The 15,091-nt window shown below is 39.7% G+C and overlaps 2 protein-coding genes across 5 annotated transcripts in view; both read right to left on the bottom strand.

The window, feature by feature from the left end:
- Window positions 1–1,203, bottom strand: part of ARL6IP1 (ADP ribosylation factor like GTPase 6 interacting protein 1) — a 12,377-nt gene extending 11,174 nt beyond the window's left edge. The window contains exon 1 of the mRNA XM_012805730.2: window positions 1,094–1,203. Within this exon, the coding sequence (XP_012661184.1) occupies window positions 1,094–1,129 (36 nt within the window). The 5' untranslated portion in view covers window positions 1,130–1,203. The remainder of the gene's footprint in view (window positions 1–1,093) is intronic.
- Window positions 1,204–3,396: 2,193 nt separating this feature from the next.
- The window catches only part of SMG1 (SMG1, nonsense mediated mRNA decay associated PI3K related kinase), a 155,558-nt gene continuing 143,863 nt past the window's right edge, over window positions 3,397–15,091 (bottom strand). For all 4 annotated transcript variants that reach the window (XM_023513771.1, XM_003790714.3, XM_023513769.1 and 1 more), the window contains 5 exons: window positions 13,600–13,811; window positions 13,329–13,435; window positions 11,583–11,762; window positions 11,396–11,502; window positions 3,397–7,912 (listed from right to left, as the gene is read on the bottom strand). In XM_023513771.1, coding sequence (XP_023369539.1) covers window positions 7,835–7,912; window positions 11,396–11,502; window positions 11,583–11,762; window positions 13,329–13,435; window positions 13,600–13,811 — 684 coding nt within the window. In that variant the 3' untranslated portion in view covers window positions 3,397–7,834. The remainder of the gene's footprint in view (window positions 7,913–11,395; window positions 11,503–11,582; window positions 11,763–13,328; window positions 13,436–13,599; window positions 13,812–15,091) is intronic.

Here is a 15,091-nt window from a genome sequence, read left to right as displayed (position 1 = left end):
TTTTTTGGTTGCAGCCGTCATTGTTGTTTGGCGGGTCCGGGCTGGGGATTTGAACCCGCCACCTTAGGTGTACGTGGCTGGCGCCTTAGCGGGTTAACAGATTTGAATCTAAGAAATCCCAGACCAAAGGTCTTGCTCTCCTTGAAGTTAAACAGCTCTGCTGGAAAGAGAGAAGAGTAGTTGAGTTGGGATCAGGAGCTCTCAGCCAGAATCGTCATTTCAATAGGGCTTGGGCCACCTCTTTGTTCCTCAGTCCCCTTAAAAGGATCCATGCTGAGGGCTAACTGTAGAAAAGGAGAGTGTGTGTGTGTGTGTGTGTGTATGGGGAGAAGCCATGCATTTCTAAAAACAAATGCGAGTGAAAAATCAGGCACAATCCCAACTGGCCTGCAAAGTCACTTAATTTGTCCGCATCCGGCTCTCGGAAATTCAAAACCCCCAAATTATATTCTTTGGTTCCTCTTTTTATTGTTAGCGTGTGGCCTGCCTTTCCTTGGGTTAGAGTGATGGAGAAATTTTGCCTAGATGGTGGGTGCACTTAAATTTGCAATGAATAAAATTTGTCCGATTATGACACCACCTCACTGCAGTTCCTTCGGATCCTTGCTTGTTAATCTAAAGTTGTTTCCAGTCGCCATGTGACCCCCTGACTTCCAAATTCCAGACAAATGCCAGGGCCTTCTATTGTCCTTCCAGCTGGATCCCACTCCCACTTCCCGGAGTTAAGCTCGCAGCCTCCCTGCCATTTTAAGTTGTGCCAAATCTAATTCAACTTCTCGCCAGCAGCCCTTTGACCCTCCACCCTTAGTCGCGCCCCAGGCTTGTTACAAGGTCCCCAGTCTGTGACTAATCACGCGCCCTCCTTGCCCGGTTGCACATCACCCCCAGAGGATGGTTAGGGTCGACTCGACTAGTGACTGCCACCCAGGAGCTAGTCAAAAAGACTAAGGGGCAGGCTTGAGCCAGAAACAGAGAGGGAAGGGCCGGGCTGGCCGTAGTGATAGGAATGAGGCCGCGATGGCTGCTCCCCGATACCCCCCGAAGTCCGGAAGCCCCCCGCCAGCTTCCCTCGGAACAGGCCGCCACGACTCACCAGCAAGTTGGTGCTACGATTATCTCCCTCCGCCATCGTCCCTGAGATGCCGTCTGAGCGAGCGTAAGCTAACCTCCAAATCCACCTGCTCGCCAAGAACTCACGGCGATCCCAGCGCGAGGGAACGCCCAGCAGGCCGCTTATATAGGCCGGCCGCCTTTCCCGACAACCTCCGCGAAGCTCGCTCCTTATTGGGCGGACGGAGTCCACGCTTAAGGGAAGCCAAACCAACCGATGCTCAGCGCATGGCTTGAAATGGAGGTCAAAGGACAGAAAGACCTGGCCAGTCGAGGGGGCGGGGACGGAGAGTGACCAATAAGCGCGCGGGGTTGCGCGACGCCCAGCCTGGGGCTTTCGGAAGCGGTTCAACTGTCGGTCGGGCTTGCTCAGGCCTAGCTGCCCAGGTAGTTTTCGTGCCCCTGTGGCTGGATCTTAAAGCAGCTGAGAAACCTCTCTGCACAATTGAGTACTGGAAAAATATGCTGCGCGCCACCAGGCGGAGGGCGGACAGGGGCATGTGACGCTTAGCTCCGCCGCGGCTGGAACCCAGATCGGTCACTCGTGAAAAGAGCTCTTTATGCCGATTTTACTGAGAGTTTCTCGTCTACCCAACGGGAATAAGGCCTTGCCAGCATAGTTTGTGAACGTGTGAAGAATGTATTATCGACTTGACTTACGTGGGGGTTTTAGGGAAAATTCTTTGTGCGCACTTCATTTACCTTATAGACCGTAAGCTCCCTTGTGGATTAGTTTTGACGTGAACTTTCTTGCATTACAGGTTATGAGAAGATGTAAACGCTTTAATAAGCAATGGAATTCATAAGCAATTTAGGAACTCCGTTCAGACATTTTTCTTTTCTATCCAGAATTTCATATACATTAACAAGTGATTTGATTTTAATTATTCAATACTAACAAAATCATGTCAAATGCTGGTCTGATGTTTGTTTCAGGTTAAATTAACTAGTTTTTAACTTAAAACCTTTTATCCCTTTGTATAGTTTTTAACTACGAGTCTTTCATCCTTTTGTAGTGATCTGTATTATAGCATTTAATTTTATTTTTTAAAGATTTCTTAATTACTAAGTCCTCAAAAAAGTTCAGACAGCTCATATAAAGAAATAGAGAACATAGCTACAACAGACCACATACTGCCTGCACGAAAATTGAGAAAGGGCAGGAACACTGAATTTCATGAAAAGGTGTCAAATTTGCCATAGATCTTTGCAGAGAGGAGGAAGCATCTGGACCAGGTACAAAACACTTGAGAAAATAAAAAGCCTTGCAAAGGCACGCAACTCTTCCATGAAGTGCCACATTTAGGAATGTTGTAGAAAAAATAGGTTGTGTAGGTAAGAATGCAGCTAGTTGGTACAGAGACCCCTCCACTTGGGGAGAAGTAGGAGGTTTAAAACTGGAGGTTGAGTAGCCTTCCTCCACCTCTTTAGAATAGGACAAAAGGATCTAAGCAATCAGCAGCCATATACTTAGTGAATACCCTGAGCGCTGGTGCACTTCCCAAAGACCGGCCATTGAGTCCTTATCAGGCTTCAAAAACTGACATGACATTTCTGCTTTGGGAAATCAACTTTTGCTACAAAATATGCTTCTGGTTTCCACTCAAGTTCCCTGTGTACAGAAGGCATAGTTTTTAACACCAGCTTGTGAAAGTAAGGTAGGTGAAAAATATTAACTAGAGTGGCAGTTTCTCCACAAAGTAGTTTTTCAAGAATGTGTTCCCAGATCAATCTCTAAATTCAGAGCCTAGGAGCACTGTTATAAAGTCTTTCACTAAATTTCCAATTGGCCTAGTTATTTAGAAACACCAACCCATAATGTAGCTTTCTTTAGAGCTTTGTTTTTGTCCTAGAAACACAGGATGTGATCTTTTGAAATGTGCTGCATGACTAAGCAGTTAACATAAATCCTCTTAACATAAACTAGCAGGAACAAATGCAGTTTTCAAGCTATTAAACCAAGCTGGACAGTTTCTATTTTCCATTAGACTTTCACATCCCAGAGAATGCATGTATCAATAATGGCCCGCAGAAACTTTGTTTTTAAATATTGCCAAAATTAAACTTAATAAATTGAGCCTTAATAAGGACTTTCCTATTGGAAGTAAAATTTCCACTGCTGTTCAAAAATACAATATCACCTTCTTGAGAATTAAGGTTTTTTTAATCAAAATATTTGAGGCATTAATTAGTACTTTAAAGGAAAAAAAAAAAGCTGCCTAGGTTCCAAACTAAGTGTTCTGAAATCTACTATGACCAATAAATTCAGAACTTCAATGCTATAGATTTTGAGACTGAACCTTTATTTTTTGAAAAACAGTACTTCATACAATCTTTGCCATATTAATGCAAATATGCACAAAGTTGGCATGTATTTTTGTTTTCCAAAAGATGCATTATGAACATTTTCAGGAAGCTGGTGTGATTTATTCAACTTTTAATCTTAAATACAATCACAAAATTATACCCATCGGGAGGCATTACCACCTTTTGTACAGAGAAGCCACTATACATGTTACTAGGACAAGGAAGATTCAGTTCAACGCAACTTGCTCTTACAATAAGGGTAAAAAGTAAATTAACAAGTGAAGTATGATGTTGCCACTGACATTACAGTTGGAAATAGAAGGGAAATTTAAACCAGAAAAATAACTGGCATAATAACTTCAAAGAGGAGCTGAAACTTCAACTGTTAGGAAAACTGTATTTAATCAGCCTGTTTTGAAAGAAAAACATTCTTAAAGTCTACATTTCAGAACAACATGCAATTTTTAAGTTTACCATGTTTAAAAATCGAGCTAATGGTATGACATTTTTAAATTAGCAAGACAAATAGCTTTTTCCTAGTAGCCCAGGCCAAATTCCCATGGAAAGCAAGGGACCCTAAGTGGTTCGCGTTCTACAATCCTTGAGTCGATAATCAAGAGTCAGTTTGCCCTTCCATTAACTAAGGTTGGTGAGGTTGTTATCCAGGCCTAAAAAAGCAGGAAAAGTACAACAAATCCTTAGGGTCTCATAATACAATGAATTTCCCCCTCCCCAACATTTGGAAAAATGTGAGATACTTGCTAGATTTTCCCAACAGAAGGAATCTTTCTAAATACTAACCAAATATTGAAAACAAAATCTACCACCTGTAAGTAACCCTTGCTTAATAATTCTACCTCCTTGATTTAAAGGGGGAAAAGTCCTAATTACTGGCATTTTACAAGCTCAAGAAGATATAAAAATGGAACATTGGTTTTCACACTCGTCTAATTTTATGTAAAACAAAGATGCTTAAATGTGCTAATACTAAAGCATTCATTGATATTTGATGTATGTGACTAACAGGCTAACTGTAGGTGCTTTCTTTAATATGAAAAGAACTGGGAGAAAAGAAGAACCAGCTCCTTTGATTTTAGTACTGCCAAAACAAACCCCCCCAGAGTAATTACAAAAATGTGGAGGAAAATAGGCCAAGGAAGACTTTTCAATTTAAAGTACTGCCTATAATACCCCAGGTTAAAAAGGACCTAAGATTGCACATCAACTCTAATATTTGGCTGTACTTGCATTGCCCTGTTCGGCATTTCTTAAATGGCTCTTTCCTTAAGTTTCACACATCAGAACAACCACAATTTATAAAACAAAACAAAAAACAATGCAGATAACACCAAACATTGGACAGTATTAAGAAAACTACTCATTAAGCTTAGATAATAGAGGCAAGCATTAAGGGCAGAAGTGATGAAAGTTTTTCTTTCTATTATAAGCCCTCACCCTGAACTTGGGTTTAGGCTCTAAAAAAACAATTCCAGACACAGATCAAGAGCCTGATTATCAGTTCTCACACAGAAATCTCACATGTCTCAAGAACAACTCACCACAAGTGTCAGACACAAAAGAATCTTAATCATCTAGCAGCCTATATTAAGAACTCAAGACCAAAATTAATGAGAAACTTAGGACACACCAAAGAAACAGTAAAAGAGAAATTAGCTCCCAAAATACTAAGCCTCCATAGCACAGCAGAGAAATCAACTAAAAATTAGGCAATTCTAGAAAATTCAAGGCAACAAAACACTGAAAATTAACTTCAATTTCCAAGAGTACTTTGAATAGAAGAGGTTGTTTGTAGGTTACTCTGTACCCCTTGAATCTTAGAAGAGAGGAGAGAGGAAGGGTGAGAAATAGGAGAGGATCCCTGGTTTTCCACAGGTATTTTGTGTCATTGAAAATGCATAACTTCTCATCTCAGCACTCTTAACTTTACATTATTTTACAAGATAATCCCTATAACATAGCCCAGTCTTCTCAATCTAACTGATGAGGTCTCTTTAAAAATGTTCAAAATGGCTGCTTTTACAGAACTTCCCAAAGGAAGCCAAACAGTACAGACTAGGATCTTGTCCAGAGTGCAGTCAAGAGCAAGACTGTGAAGCCATCAGTTACTCATATCTGCCTCACATGACCAAACATCCATTGTATATGCCAAGTTACTCTCTGAGGGACCATTTAAAGTAAAAGTGATGGATTAATTTACCAGAGGCACATGTTTTTGAAATAAAGCTGTTTTGCTTATGCTTAGATAAGGTGCCAGGTACCTCTGATGCCTCAAAATACAGGCAATAAAATTCCCCTATTTCAATCTTGTTTACCAAAGAGGAAGCAATTTCTGAATACTATCAGTTGTAACAAACTAATGTGAACTGGTTTTAGCATTGTGATAAGTTTTTCCTTGTTACAACAATAAAGAACGTTAAAAAGACTTTAATCTTGAGAGAGCAGAGGTAATTGATGAATATAATAGCTCCAAGAGCCTCTAGGAAATAAAGCAGTGTGCAAAATACAATATGGCATTATTATTCCAGCTAGGTTGTTTTGATTGTGAAGATAAGGTTCAAAACAAATGGAGAAAATAAACTTTGATGCGCTAGGTTCCTTAATTTGCTGATGGACACATGGTATTCAAAAATACCACCTTTCTTGCAATACTTCTTAAAGTATTAAGAAAGCACCGATACTGAAATGCATTCTCTCACAGGTACTTAAAGATTATAGATTAATGTGGCAATCAGAATACAGAAAAGGCCCAGAGCTATGTGGAATTTTTCCTTAATACCTTTCAAGTTCGTCTGTAAAGACTGGCAACTAGAAAATGACCACTATCCTAATCTCTAAAATGCAGGGAAAATGTACTCAAATAATTTAAGATTTCAATTGTGTTCTATTTTGAGCTGATACTTGATTTTAAGACTCCTATCCAGTCTGGATTTTTATTTTGGATCAACAACTTAGCTTACACAGTCAGTACTGAATTGCGATGCTAAATTTAAGGAAACCTTGATCATGAATTCACTATAATGTATTACTAAACAGCAAGCTATTAAAATTGTGCAAAAAGTAAAGCACTTCACAGACTATTTCATTAACTGAATTTAATAAAAGATGTTGGTGGACTGACCTCACTTTGTTGATGTTTCATGTACATGTCCTAAAATGCCAGGTAACCTAAGCACTTTTAATCTACAAAGTGCAAATTAAAAATATCAAATGAAAAAACTGAATTAAAAAAACATTTCACTCTACCTCCACCAGAACATCACTTTATTGTTAATCTGTCATCAACAATGTAAAACTTTAATAGGTACTCTATCCTGGTTCTTTAAAAGGTAAAAGGTTACATTAGATTAGCTACTTTCTATGAAAGAAACTACAGCAATCACACAAGAGGGAAAATTTGAATGACCTCCAAATATATGCACACTATAAGCAAAGGGGAGTGTACATTAAATCAAATGTCTGTTAGATTCATTACTTTTGAATGCACAGTGACAATTCTGGAAACTGTACATGATAGAATCACAGAAATGACTTAAATAACCAGAATTACGTTTTGTATGTGATCACCAGACCTTTAAACAATCCTTGAATTTTCCATGTTATCTGTGGTTTTGGAGAAATTTCTCTTTATCACTCCAAATAGTTGTTAACAGCATCAAGACGGAAGTGTATGAAATATAAGGATTGAAATAAAAGTGAATTTGAAGTATGGCTAATCTACTAGATCAGGTAAAAGGGGAATGGGTAAGTGGTAGGGAGGAGGAGGGAACAATGGGGTGGTTTTTTCCCTTCATTTCAGAAGTTCTTCCAATGTAGTGTATCTGTTACATAGCTCTCCATTTTCAGTCCATTTCTGAAATTCATATCACACAGACTTTTTGTACTTACTGGTCAACCCAACCAGTACTGTTGCCAAGCAACAAGTGTTACACGAGAATCTGAGTGCATCAAATCTTCCTTGGCTGTGATTTCTTCGCGGCCCCAGTTTTCTCTGTTTCTGAGCGGGATTTGTTTTTTCCTGGATTGTACACACAGGGTCAGGTGGAATGGAGTTCCGAATCACTCTGTGCTCCGCGGCATCCCGATTTCTTTCTGCAGCTAACCTCCTGACACGTTTGCTGCTGTTCTGTGGCAGAAAGACAATCTCCGTGTTCAGGCGGTGAGCTTTCTTTCTTTCACCCTTGACCCTGGGGTTGCAGGCCATGGTGTTGGGCGTATCCCTGAGTGCAGCTGTCCTGCAGGATTCACTTCCTAGTGCACCGAGATTTCCTAGGTTTCCTCAGAGTAAGCCCCCAGTTGCATCACCACCGACTGTGGTGTGGCTTTGGATGCCTGAGGCTGAGTTGATTCTGGTGGATGTCTGACCTCGTTTAACCAGACTCATCTACGGTCTCACCATTCATACCCAGGCTGTCCAACCTTCATACAGCTGAGCCAAGTTATCTAGATTAGTTGCTTCCTTAATGACATAGTCAACCTATAAAAATAGAGAGGATGGTATTTAAAGAAGCCACTTAAACCTTTAAGGACATGCTTCACATATGAATTATTTAATTAAAAGTAAGCTTCTAATCACCCAAATTAATTACCCAAAGGATGTGTAGTTGCTATGGTGGAAAGAAAAGGTAAGTAAAGCTGGGCTTCTCCCATAAACCCACAGCTTATAAGAAGTGTCTTGGGGAAATCACCACCCCTTTGAATCTTTATGCCTCCTTAGATGAAAAGCGAACCTTACTGACCCCATACGTGCTCCTGGAGTTGAACACCGAAAGTCACCAGTCACCACCCCCTCACAAGGGCTCAGCACAGGCTGTGAATACAGTGGGTCCTTAACAAATGTCCACTAATTCTGATTCAGTTAAATTTTCTTTTATAGCAAAACATAATCAATTTTACATCCAGAGCATCCATCAGGGTCCAATTATATGGTAAATGTTAAATATCTATCTGCTGAATTATAAGCTCTGCAAAAAGTTATATGCAAAAGACTCTATACTTATGCCACTCTGTGAACCCTTTAACTTTCATACAAAATTGAATAACTATCAAAATAAAAAGCACAATAGTGAAGTATCCTTTAAAAAAATGAAGAGCTAAGATTCTATAAAAATATGAAAAGCACATAAATCCATTAAACTACTAGAAAATTTCTGGACACATCTCTGATTCAGACTATCTTTTATGTTTTGGATATTTTTTTTCCTTTTCTTTTTATTTGAGACAGTTTCACTCTGTCACCCTGGGTAGAGTGCTATGGTATTATATAGCTCACTGCAACCTCAAACTCATGGACTCAAGTAATCCTCTTGCTTTAGCCTCCAAAGTAGCTGGGAGTACAAGCATGGCCCACCATACCTGGCTAATTTTTCTATTTTTAGTAGAGAGGGGGTCTCACTCTTGCTCAGGCTTGTTTCAAGCTCCTAAGCGCAGGCAATCCATCCGCCTGGGCCTTCCAGAGTGCTAGGATTATAGGCATGAGCCACTGCACTTGGCCATCTTTTGTTTTTTGACAAATTTGACAAAACTGTTTATAAAAAATTAAGAAGAAAAAAATAGGCTCAGCACTTGTAGCTCAGTGAGTAGGGTACTGGCCATATACACCAAAGCTGGTGGGTTTGAGTTCAGCCTGGGTCTGCTAAGCAACAATGACAACTGCAACCCAAAAAAAAGCCAGGCATTTTGGTGGGTGCCTGCAATCCCAGTCCCAGCTACTTGGGAAGCTGAGGCAAGAGAATTGCTGAAGCCCAGGAGTTGGAGGTTGTTGTGAGCTGTGATGTCACCGCACTCTACCAATAGCGACATAGTGAAACTGTCTCAAAAAACAAACAAAAAACAAAAACTCTTGCCCAAGAAGAGTTTAAGTACAAGTCCTACACAATAATAATGTAAAAAGGAAAACAAAATTCCTTGCTCATGTTAAAATTGAATTATGAGTTGGGTACTGACTCACATCCATAATCCTAGCATTTTGGGAGGCCAAGGCAGGAAGATGACTTAAGGCCCGGAGTTTGAGACCAGCCGGTGCAATAGTGAAAACATGTCTCTACATAAAATAATTAGCTTGGTGTGGCATTCACACCTGTAGACCCAGATACTCAGAAGACTACAGAAGGAATAATCACTTGAGCCCAGGGGTTTGAAGTTGCAGTGAGCTATGATGACACCACTACAAGCTAGCTCAATCAGTAAAGACAGACCCTGTCTCAAAAAATCAAATAAAAAATATCTGAATTGTGGATGCCAAAGCATTGGGGAAAAGGATACTCATAATCTCAAATTTTACTTTACAGGAGAAGAAAAGGATAACTATAATGGTAAAATTAGGAGGATACCACCTTTGACCAAATCTGACTTAATCTCAACAAAGGTGGCACAAACTGGCATGTGTCCCGTGATATAAAATACAGAGAAAGAAACATCACTGAAGAAACATTCCTGTAATAAAATGTTAAATCTGAATTGAACTGTAAGGAAAATAGCAGAATATAAAAATGAGGCACATCCTGCATGCCAAATGGTCTAGACAAAAAATGCTGAGGGAAAGGGGAAGGCTCTTAATTCCTCTAGATCAGGCGTCCTCCAACTACGGCCCGTGGGCCACATGCAGCCCGCCGAGGACATTTATCTGGCCCGCTTTGCCACCGCTGTCTGTCCTGCTTAGCAGCCAATTCATCCCAGGGCCCTCAGTCCACCCTTCCAACGGTCTGAGGGACAGTGAACTGGCCCCCTGTTTTAAAAGTTTGAGGGCCCCTGCTTAAGGAGACCAGGAAGTAGGACAAGCACAGATAGTCCCTGGCTTACAATGGTTCAGACTTAAAATTTTCTACATCATGATGAATTTATTGAGGTATTAAATGCATTTTCAACTTACAATATGCTTATGGGGAAAGCCCTGTCCTAAGTGGAGAAGCAACTGTTTGTGTATAGAAAGCATAGATCTTGCTGGAGAGTAGGAGGAGCAATGCTCAGAGAGGAGGGCTGAGCAACAAAGGACACTCTGAGATAAGTGGAGATATGTGAATATGGAGTGATGTTAGATACTAGTAACGCATCAGTGTTAGGTTTCCTGAGTTGACAATTATGTAACAGCTATAGCATTACAATGTTTTGTTTAGGAGACAAAAGCTGAAGTATTTAGGTATGAAGTATTAGGATGTCTATTAACTCTCAAATGGTTCAGAAAAACCTTGTGTTTATACATACACAAAGAATGATGATGCAAATGTAGGAAAGTGTTAACTGGTGAGTCTAGGTAAAAAGCGTATGGGCATCCTACATTTTTTCTGTAGGTTTAACTTTTTTTTCAATAAACAGCTATCATACATTCAATATTAATACATCTAATTAAAACTCTCAGAATAGGCCAAGAGCTTTGGCTCATGCCTATAATCCCAGCACTCTTGATAGGCCCAGGCAGGTAGACTGCTTGAGCTCACAAGTTTGAGACCAGCCTGAGCAAAAGAGAAAGCCCATTTCTACTAAAAATAGAAAAACTGAAGCAGACGGATCACTTGAGCCTGAGTGGGAGGTTGCTGTGAACTATGACCCCATGGCACCCTACCCAAGGCAACAGCTTTGAGACCCTATTTCCAAAAAAAAAAAAAGAATCTCAGAATAATGATTTCAGACAAATGTCCAGTGATACCCCAGGATGCTTTACAGATACAGATACAGGTTGAATATCCCTCATCCAAAATAACTGGGACTAGAAGTGTTTTGAATTTGGGGTTCTGGTTAAGGGAAAACTGGGGGAGGGGAAACAAAGTCCTAACAGTTAACAGTAAAGAGTAAAATGGTGAATACGTGACAACTCCAGAGCTGTGTTACTCAAAATCTTCTGAATCTCTGAAAACAGATTTTAAGTTCCTTCATCTTGATGAACCATCAAAGAAATGGGTGGCAAGCATCTTTAAACCTACACTTTTCCAGCAGCATTAAAATGTGTTTCAAAAATGGTCACCTGTTCAGCAACTGACATCCTCCTGTTGGGATCAACATCTCGGCCCTCTAACTTGGCTTTCACTCTCTTCCACACACTCACTGCATATGAGTTTCTCTCTTGCACAGCTACGAAGCAACGAAAACATATGTAAGTCAAACTACCATTTAATATACAAATTTGAGACATTTTTTTTCTAACTAAGTACCTTTCCCAGTTTTAGGGTCTCTGACAGCCTTTTTAGGACTACAAGCAACACTCTTGCCAGTTCCTGGAACTGTGCTTGGTGGCGTATCTGCTGATGTAGCAAGATTTTTCTGAATCAGCTTTTTAGCATTCTGTGACATGACGTCAGGCTGAGTCTTCTGGCCAGTGTTACTCCGGACTGCTATAGAGAAAGAGTTAGCGGTTCAATTAACATGTAAACAGAAAGAGGACAGGAGAATAGGTGGAGGTGATCAATGGCATATTAAATAACCAATTACAAATCTTTACCCTCTGACATTCCAATTGTCCTCCTAAGAATATATCCTAAACAGTTAGATATTGAGATACTCATTTGTACGATAATGTTCACTAGCTTCTGACATCCAAAAAACGTATACTGGGGGTGCCAAAAATATGTGTACACATTTTAAGAAACATGATCTCTATATTACTTTTCGAAGTTCAATTGAATTTTGGTAGCAATGTGTGGTATGATGCTTGCTCTAAGGATGGTGTTAATCAAATGAATGCTAGAGTAACCAGCGACAGACAGGACAGTCAAAGACAATGGCAGAAGCACAGTTGTCGTTGGAGGAATGCAAGACTGTTGTGAAGTGGTATCTGAAATTCAAGAATGTTGTGGAAGTACAATGAAAATGGAAGCCTGAGTATGCAATAGAACTTCCAACATGCCTAATGATTGCACATGCTCCTAAATGGCATTTGTGGTTCAGTTTGAGACGCATGGTGCTATGTGTGATGTGCACAAAGGGAGGATCCCGGAGGTCTCACAGCCTTGCTCAAAAGTAGTTTGCCATAATCTTAAGTGTATGGATGCCAACGGTAAACTAGAAGTACCTCTTGTAAACTGCAGAAGTCAAACATTATTTGTAGTCATCTTTTGTTATTGGTAAATACTGAGTATTACAATTTTAATACAGTTTTTTCCTTCCTTAAAATGTGCATACATTTTTGGGACACCCTCTGGATACCCTAATTACCCAATAATGAAGGCTAATGTAACAGTCATAAAATGGCATATTAAATTTAGCCATTAAGTCATTGTTAAAGATTACTTAATGACAAATAAACTATTAGTTAAATAATAAGTGTGAAAAAGCAACAAAAATTGCTTTCATAGAATGGTCCCAATGTGTTTGTATATCCCGGCACATAGAGAAGTAAATCAACAAATACACAGTCGTTTCTTACCTCTGTGTGAGGTGGAACTACAAATTTTCTTTTCTTTTTTCTTTTTTTTTTTTTTTTTTGAGACAGAGCCTCAAGCTATCCCCCTGGGTAGGGTGCCGTGGCATCACAGCTCACAGCAACCTCCAACTCCTGGGCTCAAGTGAGTCTCCTGCCTCAGCCTCCCAAGTAGCTAGGACCACAGGCGCCCACCACAACGCCCGGCCATTTTTTGGTTGCAGCCATCGTTGTCTGGCGGGCCTGGGCTGGGGATTCGAACCCACCACCTTAGGTGTATGTGGCTGGCGCCTTAGCCGCTTGAGCCACAGGCGCCGAGCCGGAACTACAAATTTTCTAAAAATCATAAACAGTATTTGAATACAAGGCATTTTAACTCTTTCACATGAGTATTTTTAAAAAATAAGCTGAAATCTATTCAGTTTGAGTTTCTAGTGTGACACAGTTTAAATATTTAATATTAAACAGTTATATTTAATTAAACATCTTAGCATCTACATGTAGATTAGTGTAAGATCAAGACTCAGGTCTTTTCTCATACCTGCAGCAAAGGATGGCTGATAAGTAGCAGATGACGTTGGACTCGAACATTCATTTGTTGCATCAGTGACTAAGGGTGATGCAAAACTCACTAAATTATTATAGATACTGAAATACAAAACAAAATGGCTCATTTATGAAATGCTTTCCAGGTAACAACTTATAAAAATATGACCAAAACTGAAAAGGTTTGTCAAGACAGACAAACTTACTATATATCAGATGTTTTGCTTACATTTGATATATTTTGACTGGAAGGAAGGCTTTCTTACCTCTGACTTTGTGTTTTCAGTTCTTTCAAGGTGGGAGTAATTTCCTGGAGCATTTCAACATGTTCTTGACTTCGAACCTGACCCATAGCCTGGACTAATGTAAACAGAACTGTCTGAATGTTGTCTTGCCATGATTTATATTCACCCAAAAACTGTCTAACACTGTTCTCATAGGGAACATCTTCACCATCTGCCAAAGCAGCTTCTTCATCCTAGAATTAGTGATCAAGAAAAATACTTTTTTTATTAGCAATTATGCTTTAGTTACCTGCTGATTAAGAGGCAATAAGCGTTTCAAATTTCAGTGTGTTTAATCTACTTATTACAGTTCAACTTCTTTTCTACAGTAACTTAGTTTTTACCACCAAATAAAAACCTTAAAGAACGCTGGGTATGATGGCTCATGACTGCCTGTAATCCCAGCACTTTGGGGGGGATACTTGAGGCCAGGAGTTCCCAACCAGCCTGGGCAACATAGTGAAAGCCTGTCTCAACAAAATATTCACAAATTAGCTGGGTACTGTGGCATATGCCTATAATCCCAGCTACCTGAGATACTTAACTGCAAGGACTGCTCGAGCCCAGGAGTTCAAGGTTACAGTGAGTTATGATCAAGCTAAAGGACTCTTACCTGGGCAAAAAAGCAAGACTCTGTCTCAAAAAAACAAAATAAAGCAAACCTCAAAATAAAAATAAACCCTAAAATTAAATTACAGTAGAACTTCTATAGTTGAATTGACCTAATTTTTCATAGACCAAACATTTACCACACATATGTATCAGTACAGTAGGCCGAGTCCCTATGTTGACCAATATGTTATAGTCCCTTAGGGGTCAACTCAGAGAGGGTCTACTGTATTTACTCGTTTTGTTTTCTTTTTTTGAGACAGAGTCTCACTTTGTCAACATTGGTAGAGTGGTGTCATAGCTCACAGGAACCTTGAAATCTTAAGCTTACGTTATCTCTTGCCTCAGCCTCCCAAGTAGCTGGAACTACAGGCACCAACCACAATGCCTGGCTATTTTTAGAGGCAGAATCTCACTCTTGTTCAGTTTAGTAACTGGACTGTGTAGGATGCTGGAGGGAAGACATGATATTTCATTCTTCATTTGGGAGGCAAACTGTATGAGTTTGGATGTACAGGTGGTGAGAAAAAGGAAAGGTTGGAGAGCTAAACATTCATACTCAGTTCAAATCTTAGTTCTATTACAAGTTATATGACATTGAGTGAATTGCTTTAAGCCTCAATTTCTTTGTGTGTGAAATTCAGAATACTACCTGGTTTAAAAATAGTTAATGAAATTAACTCAGTTACAACTCAAAAGATGAGACAAGAAAAACTTTTTATTTACAAAATGTCACTATTTTTCCATAAATAAAATTACTTATAATTTTATAAAAGAGGGAGAGTATGGATCAACAAACTGTGGTATATGTACACCATGGAATACTATGCAGCCATTAAGAAGGATGGAGACTTTACATCCTTCA

The sequence above is a fragment of the Otolemur garnettii genome, unplaced genomic scaffold (genome assembly GCF_000181295.1).
Source record: "Otolemur garnettii isolate 467f Iridium unplaced genomic scaffold, OtoGar3 scaffold00044, whole genome shotgun sequence".
NCBI classification, from domain to species: Eukaryota; Metazoa; Chordata; class Mammalia; order Primates; family Galagidae; genus Otolemur; species Otolemur garnettii.
This window is presented reverse-complemented; position numbering and strand designations above follow the sequence as displayed.